The sequence below is a fragment of the Stegostoma tigrinum genome, chromosome 20 (assembly GCF_030684315.1).
Source record: "Stegostoma tigrinum isolate sSteTig4 chromosome 20, sSteTig4.hap1, whole genome shotgun sequence".
NCBI classification, from domain to species: domain Eukaryota; kingdom Metazoa; phylum Chordata; class Chondrichthyes; order Orectolobiformes; family Stegostomatidae; genus Stegostoma; species Stegostoma tigrinum.
This window is the reverse complement of record NC_081373.1, coordinates 4,117,148-4,142,419: the sequence shown is the minus strand read 5'-3', so window position 1 is coordinate 4,142,419 and position 25,272 is coordinate 4,117,148. Positions and strand designations below refer to the sequence as shown.

Below are 25,272 nucleotides of genomic sequence, written 5' to 3'. Positions count from 1 at the left end.
CACAAAAGTCCTCAGAAGGAAGATTGGAGCATTTTGAATGCGTTACAGCACCAAAGGAAGGTACACACATGGGGAAACGAAGCCAAGAACTGATTTAAACACAACTAAGGCCAGTTATAAGCTTCAGCTTTGGTGAGACAGGATGCCAGTGTTGGGCAATGCAAACAGTAGCAGTGGACTTTGTGCGGATGAAATATCAACCGTAAAGTTTTAGATGTGAAGTTTCTGGAAACTGACAAGGTGAGATTTGTAACAGTTTGCCTTAACTGTGCTAAAGATATGAATGCACGTCTCAAGGGGCAGATAGATGCGGAAAAGGATATCACATGTAATGTTAGGGAGCTCGAAGGTGACAGTGTTTGTATTGGAGAGTAACTGTGGTCATTTGGGACAATAAAGCATTTATGAAGGAGAGGTTGGTGTAGAATGTTGTAGCTTTGCCTTCCCCTATGGTATCCAGAATAAGCATTCTAAAAGCACAACAGCAGTTCAGGTGACAGAGAATTGCATTTAGATGCCAACAATACCTTAGATGATGTTGCAAGTGTGAGGGAGAAAAGTGAGATTAAGGAAGATTCCTTGGGAGCTTCCTGAAGTGACAGTGCAGATTGCATTTGTATAGTTACTTATGCTGGCTTAAACATCTCAAAACAGTTTTCAGGGCAGTCCTGAAAATCAGTCAATGACGTAGGTCTGAGGAAAGCCTTCAACAAAGAAGGTAAGATAGTGAGTCAAGAAGACTTGGAGTGAATTCTAGAATGGAGCAGCTTTGTAGCTGAAGGTATGGCCACCTAAAGTGGAATGGCTGAACTGGGAATGCCACAAATAGATCTATTACCTTGAAGGGTTACTAGGCTGCACAAGGTAGGAAGGGCTGAGATTGGGACAACACATCCATCCTAGGACAAGCCAAGCAGAGACATGCACGAGAATTCCTAGAAGCATGGCATTCCAACCGGAACTCCATCAACAAACACATTGACTTGGAGCCAATCTACCATCCCCTGAGAAAAAGAACAGGAAATGACATCACCAACCCAAGGAAACCTAACCAGATAAATAGAAAGCGGGACATAACACCAGCGCTTCGTCGGAGGCTCACTGATGATGTTACCTAGAATGGTGACGAAACGTCTGAAAACTAACCTTCCAGCTCAGCGAGCAAACTCACATCCAAGGGCTGAGATAATGGAAGCATTTGTAAGCGAGGATGAGAATTTTAAAATTTAATGTTGGCTTTCCCAGGAATAAATGCAGACCAATAAGCTCAAAGATTGTAAATGAAGAAGACTTGCTGTGGATGAGTGTACATGAAGCAGTATCATAGGTGTAGGGAGTGCTGGATGTGTAGGAAAGTTGAGGTTTTGGTCAAGAATAAGACAGAAGCATATGTCAGGTATAGGCAGCAGGGATCAAGTGAATGCCTAGAAGAGGATAAAGGGAACAGTGGGAGAACTAGCCATCTGGATACAGAACTGGCTCAAAGGTAGAAGACAGAGGGTGGTGGTGGAGGGTTGCTTTTCAGGACTGGAAGCCTGTGACAAGCAGTGTGCCGCAAGGATTGGTGTTTGGTCCACTGTTTTTTGTCATTTATATAAATGGTTTGGTTGTGCACACAGGAGGTATGGTTTGTGAGTTAGCAGATGCCACCAAACTGGAGCTGTACTGAAGAAGGTTACCACAGAGTACAATAGGATCGTAATCAGATGGGCCAATGGGGTGAGGAGTGCCGGATGGAGTTTAATTTAAATAAATGTGAGGTGCTGCACTTGAAAAGGCAAATCTGGGCAGGACCTATACACTTAATAGTAAAGTCCTGAGATGTGTTGCTGAACAAAGAAACTTGGAGCACAGGTTCATAGTTCCTTGAAAGCGGAGTTGCAGGTAGACAGGATAGTGAAGAAGGTGTTTGGTATGCTTGCCTTTATAGATCAGGGCATTGAGTATAGAAGTTGAGAGGATATGTCACAACTGTAAAGGATATTGGTTTGGCCACTTTTGGAATACTGTGCGCAATTTCTGTTCTACCTGCTATAGGAAAGATGTTGTGAACCGTGAAAGAGTTCAAAATACATTTACAAGGATGTTGCCAGAGTTAGAGGGTTTGAGCTATAGGGAAAGACTGAATTGGCTGGGACTATTCTCCCTGGAGCGCTGAAGGCTAGGGAGTGACCTTATAGAGGTTTATAAAGTCATGATGGTCCTGGATAGGGTAGATAGACAAGGTCTTTTCCCTGGGGTGGGGGAGTTGAATACGAGAGGGCACAGGTTTAAGGTGAGAGGGGAAAGATTTAAAAGAGACCTAAGGGGCAACATTTGCATGCAGATGATATGTGTGTATGGAATGAGCTGCCAGAGGAGGTGGTGGAGGCTGGTACAGTTACAACTTTTAAAAGGTCTCTGGATGGGGATATGAATAGGAAGGGTTTAGAGGGATATCTGGTCGGCATGATGAGTTGGATCAAAAGGTCTGCGTCCGTGCTGCACAGCTCTATGACTCCACGACTCAGTGTTTACAGAGGTCAGCTTTCTCTTTATTCTTTGCTGGGATTGGGTAATGCTGGCTGGGCTAGCATTTATTGGTGGTGAGTGATGGGAATGGTTAATGCTGACTGGGCTAACATTTATTGGTGGTGAACCTCCATTTTAAACTCCTGCAATGTATGTGGCAGCTCAGCTAGGAGTTCATTCGCACAATTAACATGTAACAAAGGCGGAGATGTGGACTTCAGCAGCAAATGCAGGTGACATTCCACAAGTGGAATTGTCTGGTCTTAGTGAAGTGTGCTGAGACACTCGGCTCTGCTTCAAGCATGGTGTTAATGTTGCAAACAATCTCCAAACCTCTCCCCCCAGGGAGAAAGATAATGTTACATCAGGCAAAGTGCACCAATAACTGAGGCATTTTGAGACATTCTGAAGTTGTGAGAGGCACTTTATAAATCCAAAACTTTCCCAATTCCCACTTCATTGGAGCAGCTGTAGCTTACATAGGACTAGGGTTCTCAAGATGAAATCAAAACTTCACCTACACAATACCAAGTTTCTTTATTTGCATTTCATTAGCAATGCTAAATCTGAAATCCTGAAGGTGACTTCCAGTTCCCTTAACTTGATAGCTTTATTTTGTCAGGACTGTCACGAAAACAAGATAGCCAAATAAACAAATAGCTATTCACAAGAGTATTGTAGAAGTCAAAGGGTCTAGCTATTGACCACTCAGGACCATTCCAAGCTATCAAAGCAGCACCAGTACAATGATGCATAGCTAAACAAAAACAAAACTGGCTTAGCTACTCAAACGTCAAAAATGTTGCCAGATGAATCATGAGTTGAGGTGTTGGATTTGATCACTTCTTAGACACAAAGTTTCCATTCTGATACCCAGGGAGTAACTAATGCAAAATCAGTTGAAAATACAAAAGTGGTTCTTGGTAGAAGACCTGTAAGTTCAGTAATGGAGCTCAGTAAGTGAACACCGTTCAGGGATAATTATAACGCAGTCTCATTCATCGAGTGAGCATCTCTAGGAAGTGTGACAAACAAAACCAATCCTTTTATATTAAAATGGAGGCAAAACTATTAACATTTAAAAACTACTAGAAGCAATATCACAGCATGACACATTAGAACAAGATGGCAATTCTGCTGTGCTGATAAATTTCATATCCCTCTCCATTATGATTGCTATACATTTGCCAGTTCATGTAACTGCAAATACTAAATGACAGAGATGTCTCCAAATTCGTTTAAAGCCTGTAAACATATTTCTAGCCATGTGCAATAAATTCACACAATATTGTGCATCTTTTTAGCCAGAAAAAAGAGTTGACATTGAGCCTTGTTTGTTCTATTAACTGGGTCTGTTGGATGGTGTCCTTTCCATGATGCCTCCTAAGATGGTATTATCAGGAAGGATGATGTTCAAACAGTTGGCAGGAGACTTATGCAATCCCATATTGGTCTGAGTTGAGGTAAAGCCATTTGCTGATCCCTCTGTTTGAGAGAGAAGAAGGATTTCTGTAATCTCATTGTGACTTAAATGGTTTTTACTGTTGTTTCTATTGATGTGCCCTTCATCCTTGATACCTCATCCTCCCTCTCTAAAGCGATTCCGAGTTCCAAATCAATCTGTGTTAGATTTTGGAGTACAGACGGATGATCATCTGTGTCATTGACTTCCTGAACATTGTAATCCCCCACATATCGTACAGGCAAACATCTCTGATCTCAGACAAAGCAAAGCTAACAATGGAATAGATTTCTGACATAAGCTAGGTAAAGCCAGACAAAGCACAGGATATACTTCAGCCTCAATGCCACAAGAATAGAAAAGTGGAAGTAGATCACGGCATAAAACAATGGGTAAATTTAGCAATAGTTTTATAACCTCAGTGAGCTTTGGACACAGCCAAGCTGCCTGGATGGCTGCCAGGGAAATCATCTGCTTTCGATATTTGGACTACAGACCTATTCTCTGACAAATACCTAAATAAATCTGGATATTTACAGTTATTCAGTGATTCACACATCATTTTAATGTTGGGCTTACACAAAGATGATAGGGTTCTAAACTGCCTGCTTTGAGGCTCCATACTGGATGAAAAGGAAGACCAAAACTATCAATTTCCCATTGTATCACCGTGGTCATTCCCCATTCAGACAAGACTGAGAAGGCCTCAAAATCGATAACACATGATCTAGAATCAATGTGAACACACCCTTATGAGGAAAAAGACATTGAAATGTCTGAAAAGTCAATGGTGAGACACAAATGTTCACACATTGTGTTTGTCTATTGTTTGATCAAATGAAACCATCATACATCAGCCAACCTGTGAACCTGACAGACAAATTAACTTCAAATCACCATTTAACCAAGGATCTTAATGTGTTCCACTTTCAACTTTCCCCTGGGAATCAACGTACCAGATATTAGACGACAAGAAACCTCACAGCCTGCAGGCAACATTTAAACTTTAAATCATCAAATGCCTTCAAGAAACCACTGCGGCCAGTCATGTAGCAGACTACGTGGATGAAATTAGAGATTGAGTTAACTAAAATTGGTGAAAGTGCACCACCTTCTCTTGGTGTGTGGGGATGTACAACTGAAGGACCATTGTATGACATCACATTCATTCAGGGCGGCTGTGGTCATAAATGACCTTCTTTGGTTTTTAGCTGAAAATCTTGCTAGTGAATTATTTAGTTGAATTACACAGGCCAAAACAAGGATTACACTTGATATAAAACAATTATTTAATTAAAATGAAAGCTATTAAAGGCTTTCTTGACAGATTAGATGCTGCAAGGCGTTTACCCTAGCATAGAAAGTTCGGAACTAGAGATCATAGATACAGGATTGATCCAGTAAGATTCGGATGAGGAGAAAATTCTTCTCTGAGGTCTGTAGGATTTCTATACCCCAGGTATATACACAGATGTTCACACATTGAGTATATTCAGGGCTACAATACATAAACATTTGGATCTAAAATGGATTTGGAGATTGTCAGGAAAGTGGATTTAATGTTAGAGGTCAGCAGTGAACTTAATGAACAGCAGAGAAGGCTCGGGAGGTTTCATGGCTGAGTCTAATGCTCTTATAAGCATCTGTGCCCTGCATGGCACTGAAAACAAGCATTGACTCCTTGAGATCCAGTGCCCCAGCCTTGCTGTTTGTATGAATTCAGGGCTTATATCGCCAATGTTCTTTTCCATGTCATTAAAGGGTTTTCCTACTAACACAGTAGGTTCATTAGTAGAAGGGGAGGTGATAGCCTACTGTTGACCCAGATACCCAGCTAATGTTCTGGGGACCTGGTTTCAAATCTTGGCATGGGAAATGGTTAAAATTTGAAATCAATAAAAATCTGGAATTAAGAGTTCAATGATGACCAGGACTCCATTGTTGATTATCAGGAAAATTCCAATTGGTTCATTAAAGTCCTTTTGGGAAGGAAACCTGCTGACCCCATGCATCAGACTCTCAGCTGTTCTCTGAGCAATTAGGAGTGACCAATAAGTACTGGCCTGGCCAGTGACGTCTATGTCCAAGGAATGAATAAAAATATTGGATCAAGAGATACCACTGTCTAATCTCAGCGTAGGTATGGTGGTGGTTGATGAGAGCGATGGTGGGGTTTGGGATGAGGGGTGGTGGAGACAGAGTGGAGCCCACTACTCTCACATTTGATTGATTTCCTCTTGAGCATTTTGTTCATGACTCAACCTGTTCCTATTGAGCAAACTTTCTTGACCTCATACAGAATTGCAGTCTATACCGCTCTGTGACTTCCTGCTGCCCTTGTCAGGAACATCGAAGTGGTTATCCCAGATTTTCAGAGCATTAAGACCATAACAAAAATTAAAGAAACATCTTTCAAAACTATGATCTTAATTTTCCTTGAGTATACACTCATGTTTGGGAGGAGAGCAGTGTGATTGGTAGAGAGCAAAAAAAAAGCAACTGCATATGATGGAAATTAGAAAAGAAAACTGATGCCACTTCTCCCTGTTCCCCATCCAACACATCTGTCCCATGTCTGCTGCAATGCTCCAGTAAAACTCGGCACAAGCTGGAATGACAGCACCTCGTTCCACTTGGGAATTGTGCAGCCTTCTGGACTCAATATTGAGGGCAATAAGTTTAGGTTCTGAGCATCTTCTCCCATGTCCTTACCCCTACCCTCTCACACCAGGCCTTGTCATCACATGGGCTGCTGACACACTCAACACATCATCAGCCACTAATGGTTCCCATTTGCAGCTATTGCTTCTCCCAGGCTGACCTCTACCCATTCCTTTGTTGTTCTTGCCTACTCCTTTGTCTATCCAACTGTTCCTTCCTCTCTCTTTAGGCTTTATGTCCACACATCAGTTATCATCATATAACCCCTACAGTGTGGAAACAGGCTATTCGGCCCAACTCCATTCAGCATCTCGCCCAGACCCATTATCCCACCCTGATTTCTCATGTCTGGCCCACCTAACCTAAACTTCCCTGGGCACTACAGCATAGCCAAACCACCTACCCTGCACATCTTTGGACTCTGTGAGGAAACTGGAGCACCTGGAGGAAACCCACACAGACATGGGGAAAATGGGCAAACTTCACACAGACGGTTGTCCGAGGTTGGAATTGAACCCTGGTCCTTGGCACTGTAAGGCACCAGTGTTAACCACTGAGCCACCGGGCTGCCCTTTACTTCTCCCTCCTCTGTCCACCACAACCTCGGCATATCTACCAATCTTTTCCAGCTACAATCAGTTCTGAGGAAGGGTCACAGGACCTGAAACGTTAACCCTGTTTCCCTCTCCATGGATGCTCCCAGACCTGCTGAGTTTCTCCAGCGTTTTCTGAGATCAGTAGGGAACTTGGTTTTCCACACAGCCACACTCAAACTCTTCCAACTTTCCAATCAAGTTTGAAGCCCTTTAGAGACTGTGACTAATGAATATCTTTAACAGTAATGCAAACATGAGTATTTATGAAAGTCTAATTGAACATTGACAATTGTGTTTAAGTGATGTTCATATAAAAATAGTATTTCAAAATAATTGGCAAATGAAAGCGGAGAGTAAGGCCCCAAACCCCACCTCTTCCTCCGGTACATTGATGACTGTATCGGCGCCGCCTCTTGATCCCCAGAGGAGCTCGAACAGTTCATCTACTTCGCCAACACCTTCCACCCCAACCTTCAGTTCACCTGGGCCATCTCCAGCAGATCCCTCACCTTCCTGGACCTCTCAGTCTCCATCTCAGGCAACCAGCTTGTAACTGATGTCCATTTCAAGCCCACCGACTCCCACAGCTACCTAGAATACACCTCCTCCCACCCACCCTCCTGCAAAAATTCCATCCCCTATTCCCAATTCCTCCGCCTCCGCCGCATCTGCTCCCACGATAAGACATTCCACTCCCGCACATCCCAGATGTCCAAGTTCTTTAAGGACCGCAAATTTCCCCCCACAGTGATCGAGAACGCCCTTGACCGCGTCTCCCGTATTTCCCGCAACACATCCCTCACACCCCGCCCCCGCCACAACCGCCCCAAGAGGATCCCCCTCGTTCTCACACACCACCCTACCAACCTCCGGATACAACGCATTATCCTCCGACACTTCCGCCATTTACAATCCGACCCCACCACCCAAGACATTTTTCCATCCCCTCCCCTGTCAGCTTTCCGGAGAGACCACTCTCTCCGTGACTCCCTTGTTCGCTCCACACTGCCCTCCAACCCCACCACACCCGGCACCTTCCCCTGCAACCGCAGGAAATGCTACACCTGTCCCCACACCTCCTCCCTCACCCCCATCCCAGGCCCCAAGATGACATTCCACATTAAGCAGAGGTTCACCTGCACATCTGCCAATGTGGTATACTGCATCCACTGTACCCGGTGCGGCTTCCTCTACATTGGGGAAACCAAGCGGAGGCTTGGGGACCGCTTTGCAGAACACCTCCGCTCAGTTCGCAACAAACAACTGCACCTCCCAGTCGCAAACCATTTCCACTCTCCCTCCCATTCTCTAGATGACACGTCCATCATGGGCCTCCTGCAGTGCCACAATGATGCCACCCGAAGGTTGCAGGAACAGCAACTCATATTCCGCCTGGGAACCCTGCAGCCATATGGTATCAATGTGGACTTCACCAGTTTCAAAATCTCCCCTTCCCCTACTGCATCCCTAAACCAGCCCAGTTCGTCCCCTCCCCCCACTGCACCACACAACCAGCCCAGCTCTTCCCCCCCACCCACTGCATCCCAAAACCAGTCCAACCTGTCTCTGCCTCCCTAACCGGTTCTTCCTCTCACCCATCCCTTCCTCCCACCCCAAGCCGCACCCCCAGCTACCTACTAACCTCATCCCACCTCCTTGACCTGTCCGTCTTCCCTGGACTGACCTATCCCCTCCCTACCTCCCCACCTATACTCTCTCCACCTATCTTCTTTACTCTCCATCTTCGGTCCGCCTCCCCCTCTCTCCCTATTTATTCCAGTTCCCTCTCCCCATCCCCCTCTCTGATGAAGGGTCTAGGCCCGAAACGTCAGCTTTTGTGCTCCTGAGATGCTGCTTGGCCTGCTGTGTTCATCCAGCCTCACATTTTATTATCTAGTAAGAAATTAGAGTTCTTTTTAATGCAACACATTACTATGGTCTGGAACTCACTGCCTGGTAAGGTGGTGGATGCATTTTTGATAAGTTTCAAAAAGGAATTGAATGAATATTTTTAAAACCGACAGTTTTGATGAGCTATGTGGAAAAAGCATGGAATGAAATTAATCAGAAAGCTTTTTGAAAACATAATCTCAGCTATAAGGCCTGAATTTGTTCCTTCTGTTCTATAAAATTTCAATGGCTCTTGTCAATTCATCTCAACCAATTTAATTTAAACCCTGTATTGATATACCCATTCTAGATTAGCTTGGACATGTGTAATGAAAACATAATATTCAAAGGGACCGTTACTGCACAGAATTTTTATTCTCTATTTTTCTCAGTTGAAACCTCTCTGTGTGACAATGTTACAGCCTGCAGAAATGTATTAAGGGTGGACCATACACTCTAGTCCTACCACAGTGTACAGTCTCTTTCAGACAATTTGCTGGGTGTACTGGTGACAGTCACCAGAGAAAAATGCAAATAGAGATGATGGGATCTTACACCAAATTCCCTAAAAGGAAGAACTGTCCTCGAGCTCTGACATCCATACCTCAGGCTTATAATTTAGTCCTGGCTGTGGCACCAGCGAAATGGGATTAGTATCGATTATCCCAGGTGAGAATTGAACACCGAGATGGCCAGCTTGGATGATGACCCATTGTCCTTTGATTCCTACAAGACCTGGCCATTGAAAACAGAACCAAAAGATAAAATCAGACTGAATCCAGAATCTCTGCCTCGCAGCATTTCTCGGGGTTTAAGAATAACCAAAATGTCATCAGGCCATCGAAACATACAGCTCAGAAATTGACCCTTTGCTCCAAACTGTCCATGCCAGTCAGATTTCCCTTTAAACTAGTTCCATTTGCCTGCATTTGGCCCATGTCTCTCTAAATTGAAATGGCGGTATTGGTACTCCTGGTCCATAAGTAAGGCTGGTCTCTACTGATGACAAGGGGTCAATATCCATATATTCTGCCTGTTACCATTATGGTTAATCCATCACAGAGCAGAATTGAAGAGAGTTTGTTTTCAGTTGAGAAGAAGATTCTTGAACTGTTTAAAAATTATGCATGATCCCTGCTAATATATTTCTTCAGTCTTTTATATGGACAGGAAACTTAGTGACACTACAGTGTGCAAAAGGATTGATTGATTGACATGTTCATTCCTCAGTTACTACTTTTCCTATCAGCTGCCGCACAATAGTCTCACTATTCAATGCTTCAATAACCTTTGCCAACCCTTCCGAAATATTAAACAAATGTAAAGCAGTTTCTAATCACTTCATGGCTTATTTTCTGCATTAAATGTACCTTTTTTCTCAATGCTCCAATTGTTTCATTATGACTTTTCTCATAATTATAGGTTCTTTGGATATTAATTAATATTTATCAAACCAGCGACAGTGATGTGTCCCATAGCACCCTGGCCTGAGTCTCAGCTCTAGTGGAGATCTCTAAAATACAAACATGGATTCGTCAAGAGCAGGTCGTGTCTCACAAACCTCATTGAGTTTTTTGAGAAGGTGACCAAGCATGTGGATGAGGGTAGGGCAGTTGACGTGGTGCACATGGACTTCAGTAAAGCCTTTGATAATGTTCCGCATGGTAAGCTGTTGGAGAAAATACAGAGGCACGGGATTAGGGAGATTTAGCAGTTTGGATTAGAAACTGGCTTTCTGTAAGAAGGCAACGAGTGGTGGTTGATGGAAAATATTCAGCCTGGAGTCCGGTTACGAGTGGTGTACCACAGGGATCTGTTTTGGGACCACTGTTGTTTGTTGATTTTATAAATGACTTGGATGCAGGCATAGGTGGATAGGTTAGTAATGTTGCAGATGACAGTAAAATGGGTGGAGTGGTGGACACTGTCAAAGAATGTTGTAGGTTGTAGGGAGATTTGGATAAACTGCAGAATTGGGCTGAAAGGTGGCAAATGGAGTTCAATGTAGATAAATGTGAGGTGATTCACTTAGGGAAGAATAATAGGAAGGCAGAATACCGGGTCAATGGAAAGATTCTTGGTAGTGTGGATGTGCAGAGGGATCCTGGTGTCCATGTACATAGATCCCTGAAAGTTGCCACCCAGGTTGATAGTGCTGTAAAGAAGGCTTACGGTGTGTTAGGTTTTATTGGTAGAGGGTTTGAGTTCCGGAGCCGTGATGTCATGCTGCAACTGTACAAAATGCTAGTGCGGCCTCATTTGGAATATTGTGTGCAGTTCTGGTTGCCCCATAACAGGAAGGATGTGGAAGCACTGGAAAAGGTGCAGAGGGGATTTACCAGGATGTTGCCCGGTCTGGAGCAAAGGTCTTATGAGGAAAGGCTGAGGGACTTGGGTCTGTTCTCATTGAAGAGAAGAATGCTAAGAGGAGATTTAATAGAGACATACAAGATGATCAGAGGATTAGATAGGGTGGACAGTGAGAGCCTTTTTCCGAGGACGATGACATCAGCTTGTACGAGGGGGATAGCTACAAATTGAGGGGTGATAGATTTAAGACAGATGTCAGAGGCAGGTTCTTTACTTAGAGAGTGGTAAGGACGTGGAACGCCCTGCCTACCAATGTAGTTAACTCAGCCACGTTAGGGGCATTTAAACAGTCCTTGGATAAGCATATGGATAATGATGGGATGGTGTAGGGGGATGGGCTTAGATTAGTTCACAGGCCAGTGCAACATTGAGTGCCGAAGGGTCTGTTGTGCGCTGTATTGTTCTATTTTCTATGTCCTATGTACAAATCAGACAGTTTTGGGATGTTTATCAATCCTTGGGCATTTAGACCCTGACTGTCACACAATGAGACGCAAACTAACCATACTGTGGCAGTTACAGCATGAAATATCTGTTGTGGGAGAATTATCACACAACATTTTATTGTCCATTTAAATCAAAATGGGTAAATTGGTCAAGCAAACTCCAGATATTTCAATTTCCCATTGACTGGCTAACTAACTGTGCTTCCCAAAAATAGTTCTTCAGGCACCACTATTTAATCAGATGACTACTAGTGCTTAAAATGCAATGATTTTTGCTTCACTGTGTGTTGTTATCAAATTAATTTCAATCATTTCTACTCCTGATTTCACAGCATAATGACACAATTATCTGCCTTAAAACTACAGAAGTTCAGTAACTCACAGGGAACTCCTGCTCTCAAATGCATTTGATGTGCATGATTGGTTAAGTGCCTTTTAGTGACACAGCTATTTCAACATTGACCAAAATAAATGAAGTGCCAGTTTTTTCCACTTGAGCTGTCAATAATCTCAACAGTTACTTTTAAAATAAACTTATATATTTCCTCTGGAAGTAATTATGATTTATATGCTGAAAAAAGCTCTAACTCTTGCTCATGCAGTTAAATGGCTCAGTCTTTCAGCCTCAGCTGTCAATCAGCATTGAAGAGATATTTATTCCCTGGAGATTTGGGTTCTTCATCATTTGATATGGACCAATCTATCAAAATACAAAAAAAGGGAAGAAAGGAGGTTCTTGTATTTATATTGTACCTCAGGATATTCTAAAGAAATTCACAGCAATTAAGAACTTTCAATGCAGTGTTGCTGCTGTAATACAGGAAAGTACAGGAGCCAATTTATGCCTAGCAACATGCTATGCACAGCAACTAGATTCGTGATCAATTAAACATGTGGGGCCCGGTGCTGCCTGAAAAATCAATGCTGACATGGAAGATGCCTCTGAAATAGTGCCGTAGAAGGACAGACAAGGTCTCAGTTTAATGCCTCACTCCCTTTGCGCTGCACTGGAGTAATTGTTTCTTCTCGATAACTCCAATGTTAAACATGCAACATCTGCAAAAACAAAATGTTAAAAACAAAGTATTGTCCACTTCTCAACATAAGAAACCCAAAAACGTGGGTTAGCTCCTTCAGAAATCGATTTGAATCAAACCTACACCCATGGGAAAAGAGCCTCCATTCATTGTTACCAGTTAAGCTCTGATATTGAATGAATTAATCCTTTTCAATAGCGTGGCATTTTAGATGACAAAATCTTGGCACATGATTGTGCCTAATAGTCTCATGCAGTTGGCTAAAAAAAGTGGAGTGATGACATCGTAGGTATGGGTGTGCGTTTGGAGGTGAGATGAAATAGGCTGAAGGAATCTCTACTCATATAACTGTTGGATGTGACAACTTTCTTGGCTTTGCATGATTACGATGCAAATTCTCAAGTATCTTTAATGCAGGAAAAGAATCGCCATTAAGCCAAGGAAGGAAAGGTAGAGGTCATCAAAACATCAATAGAAGTGGTGCTTGTTATTCATTTCCGAAGGAAGGGGGAGGTTTAATGGAATTAATGCATGAGTGTGGGCTGACGCAACTGAAGACAGGACTGACTAATATCAGGGTAAAGGGAGGCAGTTCACAAAAGCAGTTGGACTTAAAACACCAGAGAATCTCAGGATAGGGTTTAGGAGTGAATGAAGAAGCAGAGGCAAAGTGGTGAGGCCATGCTAGTGTTGAAATGACAGGGTGAAAATTTAAAATTGGAAGCATTGAAAGACAGGAATCAATGCAGACCAGGAAGAATAATGGTGATGGGTGGAGGGTGTCAGTGAGAGATAGGATGCAGACAGGGAAAAGCTGGAGATAAAAATTTACAAAAGCTTCTACTCTTGAATGCTCTCACCTCACCATGATCAGCAAACTAAGGTGCAATCTCAAACTGCAAATTAAATTGTACTCTTACCTTTGTTTAAAACCCATTTTGGTATTGCAGGAAACAATCCAACAGTCACTGAAAATGAGAGCACAAAAGAGATTCCGAGCTACGTTTAACACTGGGACCTGCTGAATCCACATTGGAGTTCGACTTTTCTATCCTACAACACACAAGGTTTTAGCTTTAAAACTGTGCATGTGGATGGTAATGACACAGATTGCTTATTGTAACTATTTGGATAAAAAAATCTCTTTTCTATTCCTTTAACAAAAAAAAAGAAAAAAAATTAATGTAAATTGAACAAGAGAATGTGGTGGTTAGGTCCTAAAAAATATGTACGGTACATTCAATGTAAGAGGTAATGCAGTTACACAATAGAGCACACGTACTTGTGAAAGGTACACTATTGGGCAGGATACATTCTCGCTATCTCCTTGGCCATTTTTGGACTGTACATTGCCAATTCCTAAGCTTGACTCCCTGAAGAGACTTGCTCGAGTAAAAAAGACAATCTGCAGGGAGGCCAGTAAGAATGCGTTGTAGGTCATTGACCAAAAGAACGACTTTCATTTTACACAGAAAGCTGTGCTAGGTCTGGAATGCACTGCCTGAAGGAATCGTGGGAGCAGATTCAGTAAAAACTTTTGAGAGGGAATTGGAATTGAATTATTTGAGAAGGCAAAATAATGCAGAGAAAGATTTGGAGGGATGACTAACTGGATAGATCTATTAAACAGCTGGCATGGATATGATGGGCAGAACAAACTCCTTCCAAGTTGTACGGTTCTTTGACGTTTCCTAATCATTCATATAGTTTCAACCACCCTTCTTCACACCTACTTTAAAAATCAGAGAATCCAAAGCATCATGCATATTAAAGGTTTATGGTAAGACTGAATGAGAAAGTTACACTGACAATACATGGTTCTCCTACTTGCATATACTGCCTGGCAACATAAGTTGCCTGCTGTTAGATGTAGGTTCCTTTAATTACTGATATAACCGACCTTAACCAGTACTGGCTGCTCCAATCACCAGCAAAGTGTGGAAGCTCCCAGAAATGTCCCTTGTAATCCCTGGCACAGTTTTAGCTCATTCCCAACGCCACGGCTTTCCGGATTATAAGTCTGACCTTGCTAAGTGCTGCCCCTGCCTATGCTGGGTTACTAGATGCACACAGTGCACCTACACATCTCAATAACGACAATAATCAATGAATTGTTACCTTTTAACCAGAATGTACTGTAATATGCTGCATGCTTACAAGAAACTGCACCATCTGTACACCACTGATGTGCTTGGTTTTCTTGTTTCAGTTGCATATTGTACTGTTAGAAATTGTTGGTTACATTATAGATCAGTTCACGGAATTAGACTCAAAATTTTTACAACAACTGAGATGACAGAGATTTACAAAAATCTGGGGTCACTGGTTGAGTCATCATGTTTCAGCAGGATGTGTTCCTTCCAAGTTTGAGTCAGAAAATAACAATCTTTAAAATATGGTAGCAATACTTTAATTGCCAGAAAGAGGAGCCAAACTCATAAGTCCATAAGAAGTAGGAACAGGATTGCCATTCAAACTTGCTCCACCATTCAATACAATTATGGCTGAGATAACATTCCTCACATCCACTTCCTGCCCTTTCCCCATAACCCTCGAATCCCCCATACACCAAGAATCTATCAATTTTGGCATTAATTTGTTACTACATTACACGTGTAATTATAGTGTAGATGCTAGTTTAGAAATGAAAATCACTAAGAAACAGACCTGACTTTTGAGATTGAGACGAGGGATGTTGGAGAAAGAGTACTTAATGCCTAAGTCTGACATTCTTCCCATCTGCTATTCGAGTGGAGACAATAATTCCCTTAATGCTTAGCACTCATTTAAAGGAAATACAGATCCCATTTAGTTTTCATAGCTCAATATCCGACAGACAAATAAGCCATAGTAAACTAAAGTAGTATCAACTTATCAAAGGAAACCAATTGGCAAACTTATTATAAGAACTGGGTTACTAATGAAATATATGACACCATTATTTGCAGATTTCTAAGTTTCTCAGGGGCTGAGCTATGGAATTACATACAAGCAGAACACATAGGATCAGGAGTAAGCCATTTGGCCCCTGGGCCCTGATCCACCATTCAATCAGATCATAGCTGATTTTTTTTCAAGGACTCAGCTCCACTTACCCACTGCTCACTGTAACCCTTAATTCTTCATACTCCTCAACTGCTTCACTAAGCAGGGAATTCCATAGATTCACAACCCTTTGGAAGAAGAAGTTCCTCCTCAGTTCAGCCCTAAACCTGCTCCTCCTTATTTTGAGGCTACGTCCCCTCGTTCTAGCTTCACCTGCCTGTGGAAACAACCTCCCTGCTTCTCTCTTATCTATTCCCTTCATAATATTACATGATCAGCCTTATTTCTTGTAACTATTCCTTCTTACCAAGGAGACACCACATGGATAGGCCTGTGGATTATTGATTAAGGTGCCCCGGTATTCCAAAACAAAACTTACTGCAGAAGTTGAATCTCCTCCATTCACAGTAGTTTTAGGTGGTCAATGAGGTTCTACCAAATTATGTTGATCATATGTGGTAGGTCAGTCAGCACCTGTAAATAGAAGGGTTGCATTCTATAAGCGTATTCTCCATTAAACAGTGTAAATATACAATTCGACTCAATTCTTCAACTCAAAGGTAAATGAAGACATTTAAGCTTTCAATAGCTGTTATTTGAAGAAAGATGTATTTTCCTCAGAGCGATCTTTCTCAATTGGTTAAAGAAAAGTCGGGGAAGCCGCCTATATAGCCTAAAATGAGGGTGCATGCTGCTTGTGCAGGATAGTATTTAATCCTCACATTGTTGACACATGTTAACAAAACACTGAAATAAAACAAAGAGCTGCGGATGCTAGAAATTTGAAACAAAAACAGAAATTAATGGAGAAGCTCAGTAGGCCTGGCAGCATCTGTGCCAAGGAACAGAGTTAGTGTTCTAGACTCAATGACCCTTCTTCAGAAGAAGGGACATTACACTGAAAACTCTAACTGTGTTTTCTGTCCATAGATGTTGCCAGACCTGCTGAGTTTCTCCACTAATTTCTGTCTTTGTCTCAAAAATCACTGCCTCTGTTTCCAGATGCCGGTGCAACTGAGAGAAATTAAAGATATTTAAGTTGCTTTCTCAAGCACAAATAACGCAGATGGGATCTCTCCTCATGTTACTTTTATCTTCACAAATATTGTTTTAGTTACCCACCATGCATTCCCCTACCCCAAACAAATAGCTTATACCAGAATCCAGTTAACTGACTTAAATCTGTGCTTAATTGGCCTAAATAAACTCCTTATTCAAAATCAGATTCTGTTCTGTCTTACAACATGAGGAGTATCCATTACCTGGATGTTTGCTGTCTGCACCCATTCTTCATATGCTCATGGTGACAACCTGCCTCATTATATAAAATAATGAGTTTAAACTGGTAGGTTATGGTAGTGCCCAGGCAAAGAGTGAAATCTAGTAAATCTGGACATGAACGAGATTGCACGTACAGTGGACAGAGAGTAGAAACAAAAGAAAATCTGCACGATGTCTAATTAAATCAGCTGATCTATAGGCATTTTAAATCTGTTAAAAAGTTATATGTACTTTTATACAAGAATTTGAATCTGTTAATAAAAAACTGAAAATGCACACAGCTATGGTAATGAATCATACCTTTTGTATTACTGTAACTTATATCTTTGAAATGTGCAAAGAATTTGAGGACAACTGTAAAACGTCAGGAATTTTTCTGCCATTGTCTTGGCTGTTTTGCTAATTTTGAAGGGAAGCTGATCTCTTTTGCCATACCGCTGCAGTCTCCCAACACAGAGAAGAGAATTCACATTGGTTTGCTCCTCCCTTGGCATCTTTCAAATGGGGGAATCAGCAGAGTCTCTTGCTAGTGAGAAGATTCTTTCCGCCTCCAAGTTAATCCGAGGTGGGAATGCAGACGGTGCTCTTTCTGTTGAAGAATTGGCCAGAAATTGCAGCTGCACAAATGCTGCTGAGACCCTGCAGATGACATCAGGTCGGTTCTATTCTGATGCCAACTGCTCAGTGGAGCACTGGCCTTGAAAGGCCCAGCAGAATGAAATTTATCCTGCTGCAGAACTTTAGAAAAAGTAAATTAAATCTTATGTTTGTGGCAGTGTTACCCTCCTACAGAGATCCCATTTTGCTTAACCCAAACACTGCAGCCTCTTTCCCACAGCTTGGCAGATAGACATTTAATCTTCAAATTCGCTGAAACAAAAGAGAGAAATTGACATGTAGTCTCATGCAACACTTAAAGTGACCTACAGCGCCTGAGTGTAGTCTGACAATCCACCCTGATGTGAAGTAGAAATTCCTTTCCAGAAGATTCTGTCAAACATCAACACCGTGAACCAGACCAGAACTTGCAAAGAAGTGATTTTCTCTTCTCTGGAGCAATGGGCACTGGCAATGCCAATCTGAGCTAAATTCTAAACCCAATAAGACGTTGTGGTGAAAATGTGATCAATGGACATGACGCAGAGTCAGAGCAGTTCTGAGGCCAAAAAAGGTCAAGGCAAATGTAACCAACAAAATAGAAAAGAAAGTGATACTTGCACAGCTGACTAATCTCCCAATAAGCAATGGCATAAGAACATATCATTGCACAAATTTCACTGGACAGGCTGAACAGAGAAGCATTAACTTAACACCCTTTCAGCCCCTCAGCGCTCTCTGTTTTGCAATTTGAATTTCTCACTTTTGTTCTTTAGACTTAAATTTTCCCAAGCAATAATGTATCTGTCTCAGTTTTGAGATAGCATCCTGGAATCTATAGCATTAAATGCAATTTTTATATTCCACATTCCAACTCACACTAATTTTTTTTTTAATATGAGCTGTCAATATCAGACAAAGCCTAACCACTTTGTAACATTACTTGAAATGCACCGTTTGAGTGTGCCATTATTAATGATAATCAGAGCTTGAAAGCACATAGGCTGTATTCAACAATATGACACAGTGAACTTTTTAAGTGGTTAAAAACATTTATTTCCAAGGATGTAATGGTTGTTTCAAAATACCTGCGACATTCAATATAATGTTACTGAGGTATTGATGCTTCGAGGCTTGAGTTTGCATAACAAAATTAATTTGCACAGTTTGGTACTTCAAGAAACTAAGGAATTCCAGTCTGATTCATGTGATGCTGAATTTGGAACTAATCACTGCTCTAAATCAATTCACAAGTACTGCAGGAAGATCTCTAATGCACAAGTTGTGAAATGAGTGGGACAGTGACATAGGAAACACTGTGTGTGACAGCAATCGTTACCTCATGTACTGAGTTCCCAGTGCCATTCACATCACTGAGAATGGACCAGAAACCAGGTACCTCTGTATACTGCGAGGAAAGGAAAATGAAGAAATTGCAGATTAATGATCTTTAACTCATACTTATAGTAATATTTTTTGGTGTGCTGCAATACATTGGGAGAACATGCAGAGTGTGCAAAGATGAAGCAATGAAATGTAATAAAAGCAAGGCAATATTGAATTATCTTTGAACACCTGTCTTCAGAGGATGCTGGAAAGAAAATGTTGTGCATCATTTTGGGATGTGGACAAAATTTGAGTGTGTCATCTTTCAATATTTGAATGTATTGGCTTATTTGCTACGATTGGGAGCTTGCATTCCCCACACCAGGCCTCTCTTCTTTCTTCTGGGATCCTCTCTTTTGTAAATGGTGTTAAATAAATGTCAAAGGTTCACTTCAGCAGCGAGCGTGCGAGCCCACGCTTAGTCATGAGAAAAATAGCAGCAGGCAGATTGCAGCAGGACAGTGAACGAGAAACACAACTAGCATCTTCATGGTTTGTAAATTAAACACCAAATAATGCATTGAATTTTTCCTTCCATGTTCCTTAAAAGTGGCAGACCAACACTTCATAGTCTTAATAGAAACACCAAAAATCCTGCAGGCCTCTCGCTTTCCAATGAAGCTATCTTCAACTTATTTCTAGAGCCCACTTCTGCACCATATACTCCCTTTTGTGTTACATAGTTCAGTCTGAATTCCCCATTTCATCCAAACTGCCATCTGTAGGTTGAGCCAAGGAAGAAGGTTGAGGAAGTGGGATCTTCACGGTAACTGGAGGAACTGAATCTTCATTATCAGCATCACAAACCAGCCATCCAGCCAACTGAGCTAACCAAGTAGTTGCAGACTGCAGTCGTATGGCCAAATATCAGTGACCTTGACTTTTATTACACAGTGAAGAAGATCATTGAATCCTGTTTTATAACAGTAAAAAATAAATAATCTGTCTTCAGATTTTTTTTTAAATGGACGCTGCATTAGGTGAACTTTATAATCGATTTGTGTTGAACAAACACCTTGTGCCAATGATCGAGAGTGTGGTATTGTGCCTACTGCTGTGATACAGTGTTTTGCATTTGTCAAAGCTTATCCTGGTTGTTTTGCGGCTTTAACCATCACTGTATTTATTAAAAAGGCCAAGACCTGACAAAAATGTCTGTTGCTGTGCACGAAACGCATTTCAATTAAAAGTAGAATTTTTTTAAGGAAAACCTGACATTCTGAAGTGGGCTACTTACTGTTCTTACAATGTGCTTTTTATGAATATATTCAAAACATCGCAAACATCATAAGAACTGCTGCTGTCTGCCTGACGGTTGCAGGCTTCCTCATTTCCACATCATCAGGAAACATTAGTGAGGTGCTGCCTGGTACATTGTACCTGACTGCTCCTGCAGGCTCTTGATTTGAGTTCAAAGAGAAACTCGACAGCTGGGAAGCTGGAGTCGCTTTGCTCTAGCCAGCTGCTAACATTCCAAGTGAAGCCAGTTTGGCCAGCTTTAGCAGCATGACAGGACATTGAAGGGGGAATAAAACATTGCAGCAATTTGATAGCGGACATCCCAAAACAAAACACTCCCGTTGAAAGCACAGGGAGACTCTCACATTGCGCCACGATATCATCACAACAGTTCAGAATCTGTACAACTTTCAATGGGGTCATTGAAACTGCTTATGCACTTTTGAAGATATTTATTAAATATTGCAACAAATCCATGGGCTACTATTATCCTTTGCAAACCAAATCCTGAGAGATAACAAGCTTTAGTCTTGTACATAACATAAACCCATCCATTACAGTATCTGCACATTTTTTTTAACAAGGTAAATTATTGAAAGAAAGGAAAGTTCACAACTTCCTTTCAATGAAAAGTAGAAAATTTCCAAATACTTAAAACATTCTTTAAAAGCACAGCCACGCTTACAAGTCATTTCCTTTTGGTGCTCACAAATCAGGCTTCTCATGGTCAATGTTGGCGTTTGAGAATTGGCATTTATTACCCTTCTCTATTGTCCTTCAAAAAGATAATGCTTTATTGAATCTTTGCAGTTCTTGGGATTTTATTCACTCACGCAATGCTATTTAGTTGAAAGCTCTGGAAATTTAATCCCGTGATGACTGGCGAAAATGCTAACCCACAAAGAGAAACAACATGAGGAATCCATTTGAAGTCAGACCTGAGCCAATTACGACAGAGTATTGACTGGTCAAATTATCATACTGTAGGTAAAGGTGAAGTCACCATAATCCCACTGTCTCATCAGAGACAGGTGATTAGTAGTGAATTTATCCAGAGGGATTCCCTCTACCACAGGAAGAGGTGAAGTTGAGAAGTCAGGACCTTCATTGCAATCTCAACCACTGAAAGAATTGGGCCCTCACTATTGGTATCACTAATCAGCCAACTGAACTAACTGGAAAGTATGCCAGCAAGGGGTTCGGGTCGGGGGGGGTTAGTGGAGGCTGTGCAACAGTAGAAAACAGATGAGATGACCTGGAAATGTCAACTCACTGCAGACCAGGCCTTGTCAACATGAACCCAGCCAATCTGTTGGCCCTGATGCAGTTCATACTGAAGTGTTGAAAACCTGCATGGCATTTTTTTTTATATAGAATCCCTACTGTATGGACATAGGTCATTTGACCCAACAAGTCCACAGCGCCTCAGAAGAGCATCCCACCCAGACCCATTTCCCATGTCTAACCTACCTAACCTAAACATCCCTGGGCACTATGAGCAATTTAGCATAGCCAATCCACCTGCCCTGCACATCTTTGTGACTGTGGGAGGAAACTGGAGCATACCCGCACAGACACGGGGAGAATGTGCAAACTCCACACAGACAGTCACCCGAGAGTGGAATTGAACCTGGGTCCCTGGCGCTGTGAGGCAGCAGTGCTAATCACTGAGCCGCTGTGTCATTCTGGTCTGCATCCAGGCCACATGCATATCCTGGTGAAAACTGAATCAAAGTGTTCTTCATCAGTGCTAAAGAAGGGTCCCGACTCAAAATATTGACTTTCCTGCTCCTGAGATGCTGCCTGACCTGCTACATTCCTCCAGCTCCACACTGTATTGACTCTGGCTTCAGCATCTGCTAACTCCGTGGACTTAAAAGTAAGCACAGGTCAACAATGACCCATCTAATTCATATTGTCGTGGGATTTCGTTTTAAATTTGCTACCCTGCATCCTTTCCAGGCTGGGGAGGTTGTTCACCTTTGCTTATCAGTTTCTTGGTGATTAGTTTTCTGGCTTCTACAACTAGCCTGCAGAGTAGCTGGAGTAGGTGACAGAGACGGAGAGAACTGCAGCCAACAAGTGAATGATCTTCCAATGATAAGAAGCATGAAATCAAACTGTTAGGTGCCTGCAAGCCAATGATGGTCAGTTAGCACTGGTGTGATGGGCAGAGTGGTCCCAGCAAAATTACCCTCGATTACATTCCTGGTTTCTGACATGAAAATTTTCATGGCCGTAATGAAAATATTTTAATGAAATCTCTTTTAGCCAATTTACTTGAGTACAGACTATTCCATTCGCTTTTATTGGACTGTGAATGGATTTGTTCGTGGTTAGAAACTCACAACCTTTGGTTATAACACAAAGATAAAGGGGATCTTTTGCAATGCAGTGATCACACGCACAACTGTCCTGAGTAACTTCATTCAGACATGATCCCTGTTCAATAGGCGAAGCAAGATCTGCTTTTATCTCTCAAAAGACCTTCCTGACTGGGAATGGATAGAAACCAATGTTGGACAGAATGGACTTGCAGTGTTGGAAAGTGTCGATACTTTTGGAATTAAACTTGGATGGAAAGAACGGAGCCGGAGAAAGTTTGTTTTGGAAAAAGAGGCAGATCAATCACTAGGATTCACAGAAGTTATAACTTTGGCAAGTGGCCCGAAGTCAGTGAAGTTACAAGCAGAAATAAACAGGCTCTAGATGTGTTGGACAGATTAGGATACCAGGTGCAGTCAGGAAAATGATTCTGTAAGCCAGCAGAATGACAAATATGATGGAGTCCCTCAATTAGAATGCAGCTGGACGTAAAAGCTGAGATTGCCCCTGAGACTTTCCTCAAACAGAGCAGTGGTGGTGTTCCCTGTGTCCAGCAATCATCTGTCGGTCCTTGTTTCTTGTTCAGGAAGAAATTGTTCAGATTTGAATGCCTACCTTGCAGATTTAGTGCCATATTGAACATAGAACATAGAACATTACAGCGCAGTACAAGCCCTTCGGCCCTCGATGTTGTGCCGACCTGTCATACCGATCTGAAGCCCGTCTAACCTACACTATATTGAGCGTTGTTCAGTCTGCAATGAGCAGATGATGCTTTTTATAATCAGGGCGTTTGTAAAATCTTACAGAATTGCAGCTTTTTGTTGTTCTGGCTCACATCCCAATATTAGTCCACAAACAAAAAGAAATGTTGCTGGAAAAGCTCAGCAGGTCAGGCAGCATCTGTGAGAAAAAAAACAGTGTTAACATTTCTGAGGAAGGGCCACCAGACCCCAAACATTAGCCCTGCTTTTTTTCTTCACAGATGCTGCCAGACCTGCTGAGCATTTCCAGCAACTCCTGGTTTTGTTCCTGATTGACAGTATCTGCAGTTCTTTCGGTTTTACCATGATAGCTCAGTTGTCTGGGAAGCTGTTTTGCAATGGACTGTGCTGCCTTCAGCATGAGTTCAATTCCTGTACCAGCTAAAGAACTCCCCTTCTCAACCTCTCCCCCTACCTCTGGTTAAACCATCACCAGTCACCTCTCTCTAATGAGGCAGCAGCACTATAGTGTGGTAAGTCTCTGGTGGCAATGTTACCATAACATTGCACCATGTACATTACCTGCAGAGCAGGTTTAAAAAAAATCAGCTGCTCACTGCATAAGGATCCTGTCTCTGTTAAATCCTCATGCATCTCATGTGTGTGCCAATAGTTTCAAATGATCAGCCTGTTGTTATGTATTTTGACACAGTGCCTTGGAGGTGACCATCCTTCTGCTTCCATCTGCCCTTCCATGACAATCAGATGGAGTCATAAGCCAGGAAAAGCTCCCCTTCTCCTTGCTCAATGGTGTAATAATGCCGATGGCAGGTGTGAGGACTGTAACTGGACCCTCTTATGGTCAATGTACTGCTCTTCTGACACTCAGAAACTGTTTGGCCATTTTCCAATGCTAGACCACCAACTTCAGAAGGAAAAGTGAAAACAATAGTCTTACCAGGCCACAGTGCTGCTCTCTCATTAGAGAGAGGCGGTGATTTAACCTGATGGTCACCACACCTCAGGCAAGGGAAAGAGCTGGAGAAGGAAAATCCTTCACAGTAACCTCGCCCAGGGAATTGAACCCACACTGTTGGCGTCACTGTGTCACATGCCAGCCATCCAGCCAACTGAGCTAAACTGACCAAATGCACCCAGACTTTGTTAATTTGAAAATAACTTCCTGGTTGTTTTGACAGTCGCATTACATTCAGCAAAACATTGGCTAAACATTTATTGCAGCAAAGAAGGAACAGAGAACACAGGAATCAGAAGCAGAAATAGGCCATTCAAGCCAATGAATCTGCTTTGCCATTCGATAATGGCTGATCTGAATTTCCTGGATAACAATTTTGCAGGACATTTACCTTCTGCCTGCAAAAGAAAACCCTGAGCTTCCAGTTGCCTGCCATTTCAACACACCACCCTGTTCCCTGGCCAACATCTCTGTCTCAGGCTTACTGCTGTGCTTCAATGAAGCTCAGTGTGAGCTTGAAGATTAGCACCTCATTTTCTACTTGGGAACTCTACAGCCTTCGGGGTTCAATATCGAATTCAACAATTTTAGGGTTTGATGCACATTGCCCCATGTTCTTACCCCAACTTCACACACCAGACTTTGTCATCGCACGAGCTGTTAACCAATGCAATCCATTGTTAGCTTCTGATGGCCCTTGTTCGCAGCCATTGACTCCCCCAGGCTGACCTTCACTCATTCCTTTG

At 42.2% G+C, this 25,272-nt stretch overlaps 1 protein-coding gene across 2 annotated transcripts in view; it reads left to right on the top strand.

The window, feature by feature from the left end:
* LOC125462076 (VPS10 domain-containing receptor SorCS1-like) overlaps positions 1–20,492 on the top strand; it is a 1,248,383-nt gene extending 1,227,891 nt beyond the window's left edge. For both annotated transcript variants that reach the window (XM_059652946.1, XM_048551586.2), the window contains exon 27: positions 13,924–20,492. In XM_059652946.1, the coding sequence (XP_059508929.1) occupies positions 13,924–13,982 (59 nt within the window). In that variant the 3' untranslated portion in view covers positions 13,983–20,492. The remainder of the gene's footprint in view (positions 1–13,923) is intronic.
* The last annotated feature ends 4,780 nt before the right edge of the window (positions 20,493–25,272 follow it).